Source organism: Colias philodice, chromosome 19, assembly GCF_061535455.1.
Source record: "Colias philodice isolate Cphi_HAF_F1 chromosome 19, ilColPhil1 Martin Lab GWU primary, whole genome shotgun sequence".
NCBI lineage: Eukaryota > Metazoa > Arthropoda > Insecta > Lepidoptera > Pieridae > Colias > Colias philodice.
This window is the reverse complement of record NC_143104.1, coordinates 3,232,422-3,251,488: the sequence shown is the minus strand read 5'-3', so window position 1 is coordinate 3,251,488 and position 19,067 is coordinate 3,232,422. Positions and strand designations below refer to the sequence as shown.

The window sequence follows — 19,067 nt, the reverse complement described above, 5'->3', positions numbered from 1 at the left end:
ATATTTAATTTATGTACAAAATTTGTTCTATGTTTGGATAAAATAAAAAACGAATTAACATTTGACACGAATTTTATTTCAAAAAACCTTCTACAAAACCCATCCATTATCCAGCCTTTCCTCCATTGGCTTGGTGAAGTACTGGCATCTACGGAATTTTTCTAATATCTCACCCTGAAAAGAATCAGTTTATTAAGTATCTTAAAATATGTTATGTTAATTAAAATAATAAATATATTTTAAACTTACTGGGCCAGTCTTTTTCACGCTTTCGCTGTAATATGTCACAGCACTAGACCCGGTTCCGTACAATGGGTATTTTAAATGCATCTAGAAAACAACAAGAGCAAACAGATATGTAGGTATATTTTCACATTATAAAAACATAATATTCCTATTTTTCAAGAAAGATATTTTGTTTTTCACGAATTAACTCAAAAACTATTTGACCTATTTTAAAAATACTGGTTAGTTTTCGCCATTAGCGACATCTATCGCGAGAAACAAGGACTACATTTTTAGTTATCCCGGGTGAAGCCGGGACGTGAATTTTTTAAAGATTAGTCTTAGTCTAGCCAAGACGTACATACATTTTTATCAGCAGTGACTTCAAGATTGCGTGGTTCAAAATTATCTTTAATGAAATTGGATTCATATTCTGTGCAATAATCGGCTACTGGTTGAGACGTTGCTAATTCTTCTATAACTTCATCTAGCATCTGCTCCCAAAAGAAGTCTTTCAACATGCGCTTTCGAATACCTATGAAATAACAACAAATCTTACATTATTATGATACAGGTACCTAAGCGTTTCATACGTTTCCCTTACCTAACAAGTTTTTTTTTACCTTCACTATGTGGAGCTTTTTTAGGAACACCGAAGCTATTGCGCATTTCACTACCCTTAGCTGGGGCATCTCGACCGTCCTGAAGAATCCAGGGTCGGCTAAAATTTTTACCCTTTCCGTATGCTGTTGGTTCTATTGGCGCCTTTGGATGCAACTTAATTCGTTCTAAGGGTCTTAATTTTATTTCTCTCTCTTCATCTGGTGGGTCCGGTAAATTGACTTGAACTTCTTCATTTATAGTATCAGATTCCATTTTATGTACAAGTTTGAAATAAATTTATTTATCAAAATTTGTTTATTCGTTGCTTAGCAAAATAGGACGGATGTTTGATTACGGTTTGAAGTTATAAGAAGACATTAAATTCAAAGAGTATATAGATATTTATTTTTGAAAGCATATTAATCTAAATAGAGAAATAGTATTACATGCTTAGCTATGTGGCTACTTTATATCAGCTAGTCTATTTTCAAGGATTATTTTGATAGATTCGGTCGAGCAAATAAACATGTATCTAGCCACTAAATCGGAGATTAAAAAGGTTTTCCTTTACTTTGTGGTATTGCTCCTGACAGGTGACTCTTGTCAATGGCCATCACAACAAATTTGACAGTTTACAGATGATTTTCTGTCGAAATTAAAAAGCCAAAAAATGGCTGAGGCTTGCCAAATAGCTCGAAAACAAGACTTGCCTCCTCCAGGGGGATATAAGTCGATTCCCTTTAAAAGAGTCCCGGCAAAATCATACTTTAGCGGTAAGTTTGACAGTCCTATCAGAAAATATTGGGGTATTATTATGTAATAATTTAGGTTATGTTTCTCTCAGATAAAATTATATTTTTTTACACTTGTCCGCTATAATATTTTCTAAATAACAGTATTAATACCAGGTTTTAAATAATTTACTTTTATAGTCTAGTGACTAGACTCTAGTCAATAATAAGGAATACAATGAAATACAAATTTGAAATAAAGTTTTCACTCCCAATCTACAGTAAAAATTATGCAAGTTAAAATTTGGCGCTACAATTTCAGGCTTGACATGGTTCGCTGGGTATCTTGGTGTGACAGTAGTGTCTGCATATGCATACTATTTGAACTCCAAAAAGGTTGATAAGGACAGAATAGAGATGCGTTCTGCTAAGATGGCTATTTACCCAATGATGTTGGCAGAGAGGGACCGCGAATATCTGAAACAATTGCGCAGAAACCGCGACGCGGAGGCCGAGCTTATGCGCGATGTTCCTGGATGGGAGGTAATTACTAATAATCAATTACTAGTTTAGGTCACCGCTGACACAGACTACAAATAATATACTACATATACAACCGCTGTCTTAGAAGTAGGATAAAAAGATACCTCTGTGCTTCTAGCCTATTAACTGTATCTGTGCATCTTTCACTTAGATTATAATATGAGCCAGTAATGTGATAGCATCTACCATCTATCTATCTATAATGAAATTGTTGTTAATTTAATATGTCTCCTAATTTGATAACCAAGAGTTTTTCTAAGAAATATTTAGATACACATCATAAATACTAGTTCCAACATTTTCTTTAAAACCACATAAACTCCCATCATATTATGATTGTTATGAAAAGTAAAAAAGTTATACTAATGCAAAAAAACATTAGTACCAACTTGAATTTAATATACCTTATACCTCAAGTAAAATTTAACTTACCTATAATTAATTAATGTCCCCATTTTCAGGTCGGCACCTACTACGGTGAGCGAATCTACAAACTAGTGCCCCCCGATGCACTGGTCGAACCTATCTTCCATGAATTCTACGCCCACACCGAACCATCGGCGTGGTACAAGAGAGCCGAAATGAACTTCTGGGCTTAAATATAATATGCCTGTTCTTCTGCTATTGTGTAAAAATCAACTATGAAAGTTCGGATAACTTTTGAAGTTATAAAGATTAATGTTATGATGTAATAATGTCGCTGTTTGATACTGTAATAGTATGAAGTTCAGGAATATTTATTGTAGTTGTTTGAATTAAAGGTTATATTAGGAAAATTGCTTTTTATTTCATTAAAAGCCCATGTATAACCTTTTTGCCGTGCTTTTCTAAGAATCTTCAACTATTTTGGTTAAGGAGCTCATAATATAATCCTATTGATAATTATTGCTATACATTTGTAAATTGTAACAGAACAAATAAGACAATTTTAATTTAGTACTGCAGTTAGGCATGTTACAATTATGTAATCACATAAAGTATTCTAGTATGTACCTACATCCAAAGGGTTTTCAAAATCCATATACTATAATATTTTTCGGTTCATTTAATAACTGGTTTTCAATGGTATAGTTAAAAATTTTCTTTATCCTTAAAATATAATGTACATATTAAAAATAGTATAGAGCATTCCGCATTCGAGGAAATCCGGATGTCGGATAATTCGGAAAATTGTGATTACCACTTCAGAGCATCGTTTTATTGTGAATATTGTGAAGGCATTGCATGAAAATAAACGGTTTTGATAATAATATTATTCATATTTGTTTAATCAATCAATAGTTACGTATTAATTTAACGATATTGCATTTACCCCGTCATCTGTTTCTTACCCTAAATAATAATGCACCTTATAAGGTGTTTATAGACTACTGTTCTGGTGCCACGCATAGGGGCTTACGCCGTGAATTGAACCTGACTGGCAAATATTATGATCGCAATAACCAGCCATGGTTTATTATGGTATAATATGAATTTGCCAGTCAGTTCAATTCACGGCGTAAACTGTCTGGAAAAATGAAGTCATAATACGGCCCCACGTGTATGTACAAACTATGATGTTATGATTATAATGAAAAAAACAATCCGATTATATTCATATTACCTTTATTTCACATTTATTTCTTATAAAATTACAATAGTAACATAACCGGTAACAAAAGATAAAATATAAAAACAAAAAATTGAGACCAACAATTTTTAAATCAAAACTTAAATTATTCTTGCATATGCATGTACATAAAAAATTAAAAAAAAAAACAATGTTTTATCTACATAAATAAATATAATTAATAATGTCTTTACTTTTTAAATCTAAATTGCATAATAATTAATGTTTAATTCTTAGTAGTGTTTTAATTACGTTTTTAATTTTATTGATATTCTAAAAATGATGGTAGTGTCACAAAAATAAGTTAAGATTAGATAGAGACGAGTATTTTCATATGGAAAAAACATTGAGCATTGTATATCAACACAGCTTCAAGAAATTGAAATTCATTTCATATCGATTTTACTCTTCTAAAGTCTAAACGTTTAAAATGTTTCTCTACGTTCATAACAGCTATTTTTGATGAAATAGAGCAAACATACATAATTTTCACATTCAGCAAATCAGAAACTAAATTATCAACTTACAATTACTAAAACTCCTAACTTATTTTCACGACAAACCGTGTATATAATAGACACCGAGACTAACACCAATTAATATTGAAATCAAATTACAATCCTACATACCAAAAAACTCCAAGGAGCACATGGCTAGTCCAAAAAAAAAAAATTTTTTTTTCGTTTTCATAATTTTTTCACCTACTTGCATTTCTTGATGATAATTTTCGGCTTGAGCTTGACCGTTCGTAGCTTGTGCATGTGTTTCATTACGAAAAACATTCCGGGGAAAGCCAGGATCAAAAGATATAGCCTCATGAATGAAGGCATGTGGAATGCGAAATTCCATTCATTTGGTAGGGATACTGTGAATCGGCCGGTTTCTTCGAAGTAGGGAAGGTTGCGAAGAATGACAATTGCCTCGCAGAGAATGCCTAGTGGGTATAAGGGGATCCACATGGAGTAGCGCAGCCAGGTGAGGAAATAGAAGTTCTTGTTGTACAACTGCGCTATGTAGAACGGGTATCTGGGAAACAAAAACATTATATTCAGAACCCTAACAAATTAATGTAGGTAGTGTACACACGTAAGAAGTGAAACTTCTTTATGACCTTATTTTTCAAAAAATAATTTACTATATGCAACTTTACAGAAATACGTCGAATCACGCGTGGTAGGGATAAGAAAAAGATGGCGTGTAACGGAAAAATGTCACGCGTAACGAAAAAATGTTACACTAAATTTTTTTTTAACCCCGATACAGAAGTTTCACTTCAATAATACAATGAATATTTATGGCATTTGGTAGGTATAGGGAAAAATATATTTGTGGCAGAACATAGAAGGCTTATCCGACAAGCAACTTTTATTTACAGACAAGTAGGTTGATTGTTACAAATACTGGTTTATCACACCGTAACAATCTTAAAAAATCAGATGATGGCTAGTAACTAGAAACTTGCAACCAATAAAACATACATTTAAACATTTTATTGTAGACTAGCTTCCGCCCACGACTTTGTACGTGCATCCCCGTTTTTTCCCGTTCCAGCAAGAATTTCGGGAAATCCTTTCTTAGCGGATGCCTACGTCCTAACATCTACCTGCATGCCAAATTTCAGCCTGATACGTCCAGTGGTTTGGGCTGTGCGTTGATAGATCACTATATCAGTCACCTTTGAGTTTTATATATGTCGGAGATCCCCCCCCTGATATTACCGAACGCAAGCGCATGACTCACGGAGTGCACTTGGACATGGCCGTGGTAGCGGACGGGCATTCAAGTATTGGATCTCGTGCCGAGCGGACTTGACTGTTCGAGTCTATATCAGTCTCTATATTAGTTTGAGTTTAGATTCGCTATACAAAGTATTAATTTCAGTTCATTAGTGATTTCAGTTATTATTGACAGTGTTAGATTCCGTTTATGTCTTTTGATGCTCGAAGTTACCCAAGATGCCCAATGTAGAGGATATAACCAGCCCACATAGTTTATAAATCCAGCCGCCGCCGATAAATGTATATAGATTTAATCTTAACTAATATGCGAAAGTAATCACTCTGTCTACTTCAATTATAAATTTATCTATATATTTCATCAATTATATTATATAATATTATATATTTCATCCAAATTGGTTTAGTGGTTGATGCATGAAGAAGAAGTATCTTCTTCATGCATCAACCACTGAACCAATTTGGATGAAATTTGTTACAGAGATAGCTTGAGACCTGAGAATTTAATAATTAATAATCTCATGTTATACCTGACAACCTCAATGAGGCTCCACATAGCAAACAGGTAGAACACCACCGGTTTGGTCTGCATCCTTGGCTCTGACTCTATCATGGCGAATAGTACGAACGCCCGACCGCCTATTTGCAGGAAAGCCACTAGTGGACTACCCTGGAGTGTGAAAAAATAAGTTTAAACTTTAAATAATAATAAATAGCCTTTTATATACACATTACAATTATATGAGATTGTGGTCAAGCGCTTAGTCCTATTCACAATAAAAAAATATCTAATAAAAATAAATTTTAAATTATTTGATTTTTTTTTTTACGTTTATTTTAATGATGTTAAATTACAATACCCATTTTATAGTTATTAAACGACTAACACGCATTCTTTTGTTAGTCTTAGTTGAAAGAGAAGAGCTTTAAAAGCTACCAATTGGTAAAAACATTTGGTTTCTTTAAAAATGACTGAACAAGTTTTGACAAAACTATTTCTTATTCAATGGGAAGTATACTTTGCTTTCATGAGTAAATTACTTATTACTGTAGAATGAATAAATTATTATTACATACATACATACATAGCAAATTTACAAGCTTATTCCTGTTAAAAATTAAATATTATAAAAATTTTAATACGTAGGGCACTGAAATGCTAAAAAAACACTGAAAAACAATTTTTGTAACTGAAAAAATTGTTGTCAACTACACTCTAACCCCCACTTAACGAATAAATTTCTAAAAACTCTCGCAACCCCTAAAAAACCAACTCACCTTAGTATACCCGAATAGCGGGTGCATGACTTCTAGGAACATCATCAGTTGTAGAAACTTCATCGCAGAGCCCACGTGTTCATACGTATCCGGCACAGAGTCATACTCCAATTTCGCGTAACGCACCCCCATTACGCTTAGAACGTAAGTGAAACCGATGAATTGAAACAGGTTGTATATAATGAGGTACACCTTCTTGTAGTCTTCTGTAATTGCCGGAGTCATTTCTAAAGGATAGATAGATAATTGTGGTTGTATCGAGCCCGCGGGGTCCATAGGAATAAAAGGGGCTCGTGGTAATTTTGGGGGTTCATGAGAATTTATTTGCACATACTCTCTTGTTATAACAAATATAATCTAGATTCTAAACTACATTGTTCTGTTTATTCAACTAAGAAATAAAACTATTTTGAGATAATAAAATTATTTGGAGTAAATAAACTATGTACCTCTTACATATTAAAAATAAATAAGGATTTTAAATAGCATCATTTAAAATTTTATGTCGTGTTTATTTTGTTTCCGTAACACGACCGGTTTTATTTATTAAAAAAACTGGTTTAATAGATCAGTATCGCAGTAGGTATGTTAAGAACATTATGATTACTATATGATTGAAAGAGCAATTTAAGTACATATATGATTTATACTTAAATTGTTCTTATACATAGCTTAGAAAGTGTTTATATAAATAAAAAAAATATTATTTTTATAAAGTTCTCTGGGGACACTAACAGTTTTTAGGTTTAATTTATAAATATCCCGTGGACGATAAATATATGGATTTATCAAAATAAAATAATTAATTTTGATAATACCTATTACCTATTATCATGCTATAAAATTTGCTTATTAATATTATTAAACAATGTACATACATAGAATAAAACTATCTACTGACAGCCGATTTCTTAAAAATATAAACATTCATAATCCTACTTATATTAAACCAAGTATTCGTAACACCGGGAACGTTTAGAAAATATTATGTTCATATAGATGAATAAATTAATATTTTCTTTTATATTGACATTGAATCTTAGGAAAATTATAAAAATCTTGTATTCCCAAACGAATATATCTTACTCGACACTTCCGTATTTTCACGAGATGTCTCCATATTAATTCTTCAATACAGAACTTCACTCAGATGTTACATAAAAATACTTAATATTTTAAATCACCAAAACTATTATCTAATTCCACAATAATTTACTGATAAAGAAACAGATAAACAGAATATTGAACCGAAATCTTGTATTGTCAGTTTTAATGACGAAATAATTTGTGTAATAATAAGGTACATAAACAACACCTTTATATAATATCTCAATACCCTTTATTTATATTTTTTTATAAAAAATACTAATATAGTACATATTTTGTTTCTTTCTTCCTTATCTCAAATAATATGTATGTGAAAGGGACAAAACATTGATTAAGTTTATCGATTTATATTATTATTAATTATTTTTGTAAGAGGCAAATATGTTTAATTATATATTTTTATTTTAAATTTAAATGACCTTCAGCAAGATTTCCATACGCTTGCCGCTTGGTAAAATTGATATTTGCGCAAAGGAGAGTGTGTTCGAAAATAATTGCATTTTTATGTTTATGGGGGTATAAAAGGCGATTTTCTGAATTATTTATTTTAGAAAAATTATGCACTACAATATGGCATAATTCTTTTATTTTTGGACTAGATGGCGTTGTGTCAATTGGTGTGTTGTCACAATTTTTTTAAAGAAGTAAAAAGTCGATGAAATCCCGCCTCCTGGGATTCGAACCCGCGTCTTTTTGCATTTTAATGAATCTAATTTAATTGCTACAAAACTAAATATTGAAATAACATACCTTTCCTATAACCTAGCTCCTCTTTGTGCACTTGATCGTACATCCCGGGATAGTCTTTCATCACATCGCGGGTTTCTTCCTCGCTAGGTTCCTCAAGATCGTCTTCCGTTTTCCATAGATCAAAGTTTATCTGTAAACATTAAATAGAAATATTCTGTTAGTAGTATCAAAAGAACAGGTGCCACTAAATATGTATATGGTAATCCATACTAATATTATAAATGCGAAAGTAACTCTGTCTGTCTGTCTGTTACTCAATCACGCCTAAACTACTGAACCAATTTGCATGAAATTTGGTATGGAGATATTTTGATACCCGAGAAAGGACATAGGCTACCTTTTATTGCGAAATATGTACCACGGGCGAAGCCGGGGCGGACCTCCAGTTTATTATATAAAAAAAAACATCCCAAACATTAATCTTTCCTGCCTGTTGTTTGAATGGTCTGTAATTTTCGAAAGCTAAAAGTTGTGTGGATTTTCAATGGTACATAGGTATGTTTACTTACTACAGTCATCACGTTTTTAAAACAAATTCTTCCACAATGTCTGTCTCTTTGCGATAAACTCAAAAACTACTGTACCGATTTTCATTCTGTTTTCATCAATGGATAGCATGATGCTCGAAAAAAGTTTTAGTGCATACAATGCGGCAGAAGCCGCGAGCGGAACGCTAGTTAACTAGTTTACAACATTTACCTTTAGCCATGCTGGTTTCTGTGGTTGTGCAGTGAGTCTTGGCCACCAGCCCTGCTCCTCCTTTTGGAGTAACACTTCGATTCTGTTTTCATACACTTTGACCGTTGTGTTTTGTTCACCATCTTTATCCTATGACAAAGAAAATATAAATAAATTACAATGTAAATTACAATATAAATAAATTACAATGTACAATATGCCTTACAATATATGGAAGAGATCACTCTTTAGTGATAAGGCCGCCCTCTGTGCTAGTTTAGCTATAAGTTTCCGTTTTAAGTAATTTGTATTATTAACTAGCATAGTAAAGTGTTATAAATAAATAAATAAATGTATATGTTGCCTTTTCATCATTTTTATAAACCCTATTGTGTATATAAAAAGATAAAATCAGTTTTATTATTTTTTTCTGCTTTATTTACCAATTGAATGTCTTATAAGAATGCTTTTAGTATATTTTTGTATGAATGTGATCTTAACATTCTATCTATACTAATATTATAAAGCTGAAGAGTTTGTTTGTTTGAACATGCGAATCTCAGGAACTACAATCCAATTTGAAAAAATTCCTTTGGTGTTAGATAGGCTATCTAACACCAAAGGCCTCAGCAAAGCCTTCCTCTAGGCCCTAGAGGAAGGCTATTGCTATAAGACCAACAGGAGTAGAGAGTTATATAAAATTTGAAAATCCAAGCATAACATTTTGGATCCTAATGATTCATAAGAAACTTTTACACATGGAATAAATTATAAAGAATAATTAAAAAGAAATTCTTACTTAAATGTATTTTTACGCATTATTCTTTATTTATACATAATTTGTTGTATGTATTTAACAGCGATTTGCTAAACATTTACATATATTATAAAAATTTGTGTATGAAATTTGTAATGTAATAATTTATTTGAATTTTGTAATTTTGAATTAACATTATATGCATTATATACTCAAAACAAACTACAAGAAAAATTCTTATCACTTAGGGGTACAAAATATTGTTTACAACATAATATTCTTAGACCTACCAAAAATGCATAGATCTATACCAATAATAAAATTGAAGGGTCGATTTTTAAATTTTATTTAAATAACCAATTTTTAGTAAATGCATATGGATTTACACACTGTACATATACCAAAATTGAAATTTTAATTTTTTTTCTGTCTGTTTGTTCTGGCTAACCTCAGGAATGGCTAGACTGATTTTGATGGGACTTTTACTGACACATAATTGTTTTTATCAGGAGTAACTTAAGCTGGTTTTAATACTAATAATTCTAATGTTCCTGTGTAATCACAGGAACTTTAGAATTAAAAGGATAAACACATTCACACACGCAGGTGCAGGGTGCAACTAGTATTTTGTTAAATTGGTGAAGCCCTTACGGAGTTTATGGACACTGTTAATACTGTTACTTGTATATCTATACTAATATTTTATAGCTGAAGAGTTTGTTTGATTGTTTGTTTGAACGCTGTAGTGTATGTGAGTGAAAGAGAGGGAAGTATTATGTCATCTCTTGCGCACGTGCAACGGTGACACCGCTCACACAGCTCAGTTGGCTGCAGGCGGTCGGAGTGAGAGGTCGTGTGCGTCTAAGAGCCGATAATAGGGAAGGACATACACTACATTTTTGGCGACGAGGTAAATCGGGAATAAATGTAAGTAATTTTTTTTTTTTTGATAATAAAAAAAAAATTACAAAACAAAAAAAAAGGGAGGAAATAGGTGTGCTGTGATAACTATTGAACTAATTATATCCACAGTCGAGTTACATCGAAGGGAATATTAAAGTTAATAGTAATATACACACATACCTATTTTCATTATGATATTTTGTGCCGCTTACATAAAAAAAATATCCGCACAAAGTAGATAAATAACATGTGCGTGCCTTTCGAGAGGCCTCCGGCCTCCGCGCCGTAGAAAACGAAGGTTTCGTTTACATAAAGATTTAGCAAAACCTCTTAAATAATTGTAGCCAGAAGGATAAAGTAGGTGTTGTAAATTGTTTCTCGTATACATAACTACACTGATACCAATGCATACGCGGGCTGTCTTTATTGCTCGAGCGTATGGTGCCTGTTTGATAAATACACTGTACAGTGTACGGATATACAGCTAGCGTCGTCCAGTATATGTACTCACGTAGTCATGCATAGGACTGTAACTGCGTTATGCGAGACTAAATGTGATATTTTGTTTAGTCGAGGCTGTAGATTATTATTTTGGGACATTTGTTTACATATAAATTTATTGATACTGATATGTAAAAACCTGCTTAAAGGATTGGTTAAACATGATTAAATGAGCTAAGAAGGTTCGATTCCCTATCAGCTCAGAATAGATTTGTCTGGTTACAAAAATATAATTATACCAAATACCCACTTATATCTTATTTAATTACTCGATGTGAAGTTGCATGAGTATTATTTAAGATTATTCATTATTGCATAAAAAATTAATTAATGGTTATCATGCAAGGAACGTAAGTTTCCTGGACAGGCTAATATAGTAACATTATGGAAGTTCATGTAAGTTGATGTATGTGTTTCGATGGTGATGTGGACCACGACAAGGGATTTCTAAAGTTGTTGTTGTTAAGCTATAATGTTACAAGATGAAGCCTGACAAAAAAAAAAATGTTGTGTGGTTTTATGAAACCACGGTAAAAGTAAAACTGTTCGAACGGTTCCGAACACTGCTTTATACCTACTCGGCAGCCGACCGTCACGCGACATGCGCTACACAGACCAAAAAGTTTGAGACGATGTAATAAAAGTTTCACTTTAAAAAGGGTAACGCCCGTGTACGTAATTTGTACTGTGTTACCAGATAATGTCTGGTGGTCAAGAAAAATCGGGTGACGCCCGTCTGTATTTTATAATGTCATACCAGATGATGCCTGGTGGTACAAAAACAAAAATCGGGTGACGCCCGTGTGTATTTTGTAATGTTATACCAGATGATGATGCCTGGTAGTGCAAAAACAAAAATCGGGTGACGCCCGTGTGTACTTTGTAATTTTATACCAAATGATGCCTGGTAGTCGTAATATAATTACAATACAGGTGATGCCTGTAGTGATGTGATACGGGTGATGCTCGTATAAAATGTTTATATTTTGGGTGATGCCCATATTGCGAATTCATGCACTTAAATACGCGATCTTAAAAAAAAAAGTGATAGTTCGTCACCATTTCACAGTGAAGATTTCACTGTTCGTAAGATAGATTGTATCTTCGAAATTACTTACGGTTAGTATTGATATCCAAATAAAAAATGGAATAATTCAATTTTTAAGAGCATACAGTAAATACTAAAATATTTACAGTAGATTTTATTATTCTTATCTAAAAGTGACTTAATATTTTCATAATTTCATAGCAGATTTTGTTAAACAACGAAAGAATAATCATAATGATAACAATACCTAAAATATCTGCGATAGGTATTGCACATTTAACCGACAACTATAAAGTTAGACAGGTTAAGTGATAATATAATAATGATAAACAGGGTAAGGTAATAAAACAATGAATATTCGAAAACAAAAATAAATGGAATGAGAGACATACAGAGTAGTCTCAATATTCATTATTTCAAACTACCCACCTGGCAGACGTTGTAATGCTCTTTCGCCTTTTATCGGTTCGTTAAACGAATTGGAATTTGGAACATGAATATTATCTGAATTGGTCGAGCCGATACGCTGCGTGCCGAGGTTTGAGTTTTACACTTAGCAACATATTTGGCTATTCATTTTTATTGTATGTATATACTATGTGGCGTTGTAGGTGAGGTGGAAACAAAAAAATAATAATAAGAACTAGATACTCACCATACAGTCGGCAATTAATTTAGTTATTTAATAAAATAAAATACAAATATCAGTAACAATAAGGGTCGTGGTGTGCCTAGGTCCAAATCCTCCGGTAGGGCTCTTACTGATATAGGTGGACGTAAGATGGAGTGCGCGTCTCGTTGCGAAGGCTAGGCGGTAGGGTGTCTTTAGGGTTGGTCGCTGAATTCCTTCAACAGGAATTAAGGAGCCGAAGCAAGCAAGACTTAGAAGGATTTCCTCAGCGGCAATCGTAGCAATGTCGTAGTACTACTGAAGATGGGTCTTAAGCGGTATGTAGCAGCGTATGAGGTTCCTTATCGGAACGTGGCAAGGACGCGACAATTCCCTGCGCGGGAACGTTGCGGGTATGTAGAAGCTTTCTAAACGGAACGTAGCAGTAGCATAACACCACTCTCTCAGCGGAAATGTAGCACCCCGGTTTGGGGTTAGGTATAACACACTGTTAATCATTACATGTTGGAACGTTGAAAACGACTTTTACGTAATTTATACAATAATATACCGTGAAAGACAAAAGTTGGACAATAGACAGTTGGCATAAAATATGAATCGTTAATTGTTAATAACTAGCAAACCTGGCGAAGTCCGTTTCGCACCAGAGACCTTTCCAACGAGTGCAAAGCCGTGGAAATCGGTTCGTGCGTTCTGGAGTTGTAGCGTCAGGAAGGAAAACCCGACTTATTTTTATATAGTGGATTACTTTGATAGATAGTGTATAGTGACAAACAACCTGTCAAATATACACTTGAAATTTTTAGATAGATAATAAAGGTCAATTTCAAGATGAACATTTAATGTAAAATAAAAAAATGGATCATAACCACATCATACCGCAAATATTGGTATATGCAAGGTACATGTAAGAACCATGGTAAAATCATAGATAATAAAGGTCAATTTCAAGATGAACATTTAATGTAAAATAAAAAAATGGATCATAACCACATCATACCGCAAATATTGGTATATGCAAGGTACATGTAAGAACCATGGTAAAATGTGCATCTAGTTATTATCTACTATATTAATAACGACTGTTTTTAATTAAAAAACACCAATTTTATAATAGACGAGAAAATCAGCAACACAAACATCAACGTGAATAGTAGATATTATAAAAGTCAATACACTAATAATTTTATTTACAAGTTTGAAAAGTTATTAAGAATTTAATAAGATTTACAACGTAGTAATTCATATAAAATCCAAGTTTTAATGGTGGTTTGTAAGACTGGTCTGATTTCATATTCATAAAGTAGGTACTTACGTAATACATCTTTTAAGAGCTCATCTTTTGAACATTAAATATCGCACCTAATGCATTAACACCGCTGCGAAAAAATAATGGATATCGTACTAGATTGAATAAAAGATTATCAATTAAGAAATACGGTAAAGATTTCTTGTCAAAGCAAAAAAAAAATGTATTATCGCGAAAAGGTCACCATTCGTGCCTTAGTCAGAATATAAATTCCAAGTATTAATCTCTACAATATTGAGGTGGTATAGTGGTATTGATTTCGAAATGCAAAATTGAATATTGTAAATTCAAGTTAATTACTTAATTTATGCAAATACTTATATAGTTATAGGAAAACAAAGTTTTTATTGATTGTTACAGTTAAATTTGTATTACTGATTGTTACAGTTAAATTTGTATTACTGATTGTTACAGTTAACATTTTTCAGTTAAAAAAAATATGTATCCAACTACTTATTTTCAGACCATTAATGTGTGATTAATGTCTAGCCATTATTATTGTCATTAAGTTATATTCTTTTTCTTTTTCAAGTGGCTATTAAGTTGTCAGTAATACAAATACAAATGTTATCATAAGTAACAAATAAAAAAAGTCATCAACAAAATGATACATTTTGATTCGTTTTAGGTTCGTTACATTAATTGAATTTTAAATACCTATGTGTTATTAATGTAATAATCATACAATGAACAACACCGCGTGTGTGTTGAGGTTACAATAAGAAGTATAAAAAAAAGTAATACATTATTAATCACGCTTTACTAAATATTCATTATTGTATTGTCAATAAATTGTTGTAATATTGCCACTGAAGTTAAATCTGTACGGTTTGGGTAGGTCATAAGCGAATCGAAAAGAATCGGTTGCATACAGTCATACGAACATACAGGTGAAGCTAAAAGCGGTTCAATAGAAGTCAATGGCACAGTATAGTATGATATTGTACTGTTGCAGAGCAAGCTCCACTAAGACTATAATTCTGTCAGAGTGGTTTATACCCAAAAGTTGGTATTTAAATAATTGATAATTATGAACCTTAACGTTGTAATACTATGTATCTGTATGAATTAAATATATTTAATGCGCTATAAAAAAGGCTGCCACTTTCTAACCTCTAAACTATCACCCAAAAATATATCATAAATCGCTTTATTGCGATATGAAAGAGAGACGGACAAACGAATAAATAAACAAATCTTCCTTGTGCCTAAGGATCATTATGATAAGTTGTTGTTGCTTAAATAAGAATAAATAATGAACCAATTAATGTTTGGTTACAATTTTGCCGTATAATATTTATTATATTATTTAGGGTACAGATATATACATATTATATTACATTCCGATTTTATTAGGTATATTGAATTAAAATCGGAACATATATTGTTTTAGTAACGAAGTACATATACAGAATATAGATATTAAATAATAACCGAGCATTTAAGTATGTACCCAGTCTATAGGCATTTCACTTGGTAATAATTCGGTTTGCAGCTATCGTTTATTAATAATTTTAATATGTGGGAAAACAGTGGTTACTTAGATGGTGCAGATGCCGGTGCAGGTAAAGTGAATTAAATTATGCGTCAGAAGAAGCAGCATTCACCTCTTCTAAATGACTTGGAGTGCAGGTCATGATAAATAGTGAGTGAAACATATCAACAAGGTAGTGCAATAGTCATGTAAGGAAAAAATAAAACAGGTTAAGTACAGTACAGGTACAGAACAGGTACAGTACAGGTACAGTACAGGTACAGTATAGGTACAGTTAGTCAAAAGTATAGTTAAGTTACAGAAGGAACATTAAGTTACTGAAAACGATTTCGTCCCATTGGTTAATAAATAAATAATGACTTAATAAACTTAAATATAAGTATACAACTTATTCATGATAGATTGTCGTATACTTAAATAAATTGTCATTATTGTTATTATAAATACCTATGTAAGATGTTACATTTCTATGATTTTGAAGGATCGACTATATGCCTATATATTCTTGCCGGCTCTTCTCTGTTGAGGCGGCTTTCCGAACCAGTGGTAAATTCATATTTTGTCCTTATACTGACGAAACGTTTTAAACGTTTCTGGACGAGGTATGGTTGATGAATGAAGGTTTGAGTTTGAAAAAATTATTAATTAATATCGATTTGAATACATATATATTGTAAAAATTATTATAATTTTGAATATACATATACTTAATGAAAAAAAAAAGAAAAAAAAATGAAAAGGAGAGATGTTGCATAAAGATAGAATTATATTACTAGGCCAGGTGACACATTCTACTCTATCGCTGGTATGGAGCGGACGTGTCCCTGAGCTGTGTTTACTAACTGATACCTAACTGATACTGGTGCTTAGGTATAGACTAGAATAGAAGCATACATACAACATACCCGAATAGAACATAATATTTTATTTAATAAAATTAATTGAAAAAATTAAAAATTTTCTAAAATAAAGGAGGGATGTAGTGTATGTGAGTGAAAGAGAGGGAAGTATTATGTCATCTCTTGCGCACGTGCAACGGTGACACCGCTCACACAGCTCAGTTGGCTGCAGGCGGTCGGAGTGAGAGGTCGTGTGCGTCTAAGAGCCGATAATAGGGAAGGACATACACTACAAACGCGCTAATTTCGGGAACTACTGGTCCAATTTAAAAAATTGTTTCGGTATTAGATAGCCCATTTATCGAGGAAGGTTATAGGCTATATATCATCACGCTAAGACCAACAGGAGCGTAGCAATGCGGGTGAAACCGCGGGGAACAGCTAGTATGTTATACATATTAATGTATATCTTCATAAATAATTTATTCTGACATAACCAAATACAAATCAACAATGCAAATGATATGAGAAACCATAAATAATATGTAAAATAAGATGTAAATGAAGTATTTTTGTATTAAACAAACAGACAATGCATAATTATTCTATTAACCTTTGCCCTAACACATTAATAATACTATTTTTGGATAAAATTTAAATATGAAGAAGATAATCTTATCTTTGCTTTCATTATTTAATGATGGTGCAAAAAATATACTTATACAGAGTACATATTAAAAAAAACATTTTATACATGGACGTATAAAAAAAGACGGACGGTATATCGCCTAAACATTGAGTGAAGCCTAGTAATGGCGGCGAAACATCCATGTGTGTGTGCCATGTTGCCATGGCAACAGCTGTGTTGATGACAATGGCGGCTGTATTTTTTTCTATAAATTTTGCCGTAATAATTTTGTCATTAAAACATAAAAGAAATAGCTTGCTTCCCTGTGGAATGTAATCCCTTGTGATTTGTTATTTAAAATTGTACTGTTGCGACACCATTTAACCACGCAAGACGGCATTTTAAATATTTTTTGTGAAACAGTGACGCAGTTAATCAGTCGGTAGTTCACGACGTAATGGCGGCTGACTAGCTTACTATGGTGAGAGTGTGTGCGTGTTTATTGTCTTTACACGATCGCTAGCTTACTATGGTGGCTTCACGTTGTTTGTTCGTAATACGGCGTCCGTCTTTTTTTATACGTCCATGATTTTATAATTAATAATAATGTGAAAAGTTCAAATAATTATTGATTTGAGAATATAGCACCTTGACACCATATAAATATAATATAAAAGTTCAATTACCTACCAGTTGTTGATGCAATGATATTGAAATATTATAAAATAAATACTCACAAACAGTCACAAATCAAGTCATGATAAATTAACACTGGCTTTTCTGACTTGGACCCACTTTAGCAGTAAATATACATTTTATGGTGATACATATATTCAAAGAATATCTGTACACACAACACTTTTTATTTTATATAATTAATTCTTATCTTGGTAAAATTCAGTTATTTCAGACACAAGTACAGATTTCAGTATTTAAAATTTCGATTTTTTGAAAACATTCTAGAATATTCCACATGCCCCTGAATAGTTTTTTTTTAACTTACCGGTTTAATTGGGGAATACAGATCCAAACTGAATTCGTATTTGCATATCCCGTGCGCACCGACCCCTTGAGCTGCGAGCCTTATTTTGTTGTCAATCACTTCTACATCGGGATCTTCGGCATTCCGCAAATCAATTTTTAGTGAAACTTGTTTTGGTGTTTGAGCCCAATAAACAAATGGACTTGGGACTACCATTTTTATTTATTATTTTTATTTTATGTTGTTTATTGACTGTTCAACGCAACGGTGAGAACTTTCTTTTCAAGTGAGATGTTCGCACTCAATTCATAATTTTACATCGCAGTAGTTATTTATTTTCGTCTACTACTACAGCTACCCTTCCAATCACGAAATTCACGAACACGTGCTATTATACTATAGCATACATTTAAAATTGAAAATACAGTAATGATTATTTTATTAAACTGATTAGGATTACTGAAAACACAACTGAAAACTCCATAAAATTTACTTGACACTTCAAGGTTCAATATTAATGTCATATTTTGTCAATATCAATAAATCAATGTGGATGTCATCTGTCACTATCCTTGGAGCCGCCGCACCGTGGAGAACCACTGGAGAACCGTCTATTGATCATATAGAGCTATATATAAAAATAATATAGGAATTCACAATATTATATTTCGTTGATAGAGTATGAGAATAAATAATATAATATATTGAATTATG

General features: G+C 32.3%; 3 protein-coding genes across 4 annotated transcripts; 1 reads left to right on the top strand and 2 right to left on the bottom strand.

Moving 5' to 3' along the window:
• Positions 1 to 71: 71 nt before the first annotated feature.
• LOC149479843 (uncharacterized) lies at positions 72 to 1,192 on the bottom strand. Its single transcript, XM_089707434.1, has 4 exons — positions 849 to 1,192; positions 591 to 760; positions 250 to 330; positions 72 to 174 (listed from the first exon to the last, which is right to left on the bottom strand). The coding sequence occupies exons 1-4, from the start codon at positions 1,099 to 1,101 to the stop codon at positions 91 to 93; spliced, it is 588 nt and encodes a 195-aa protein (XP_089563560.1). The 5' UTR covers positions 1,102 to 1,192; the 3' UTR covers positions 72 to 90.
• A 227-nt stretch (positions 1,193 to 1,419) lies between these two features.
• Positions 1,420 to 2,878, top strand: ND-B16.6 (NADH dehydrogenase (ubiquinone) B16.6 subunit). The gene is made up of 3 exons (XM_089707441.1): positions 1,420 to 1,601; positions 1,882 to 2,102; positions 2,564 to 2,878. Exons 1-3 carry the CDS (start codon positions 1,499 to 1,501, stop codon positions 2,699 to 2,701), a joined length of 462 nt encoding a protein of 153 aa, XP_089563567.1. The 5' UTR covers positions 1,420 to 1,498; the 3' UTR covers positions 2,702 to 2,878.
• Positions 2,879 to 3,690: 812 nt separating this feature from the next.
• On the bottom strand, positions 3,691 to 18,920 carry Hacd2 (3-hydroxyacyl-CoA dehydratase 2). 2 transcript variants are annotated; one of them, XM_089707416.1, is made up of 6 exons: positions 18,375 to 18,920; positions 9,282 to 9,410; positions 8,583 to 8,712; positions 6,726 to 6,952; positions 5,978 to 6,117; positions 3,691 to 4,737 (listed from the first exon to the last, which is right to left on the bottom strand). In XM_089707416.1, the coding sequence occupies exons 1-6, from the start codon at positions 18,567 to 18,569 to the stop codon at positions 4,413 to 4,415; spliced, it is 1,146 nt and encodes a 381-aa protein (XP_089563542.1). In that variant the 5' UTR covers positions 18,570 to 18,920; the 3' UTR covers positions 3,691 to 4,412. The 2 variants fall into 2 exon arrangements, with proteins under 2 accessions (XP_089563542.1, XP_089563543.1); XM_089707417.1 differs by having other exon boundaries at positions 6,726 to 6,931.
• Between the last annotated feature and the right edge of the window lie 147 nt (positions 18,921 to 19,067).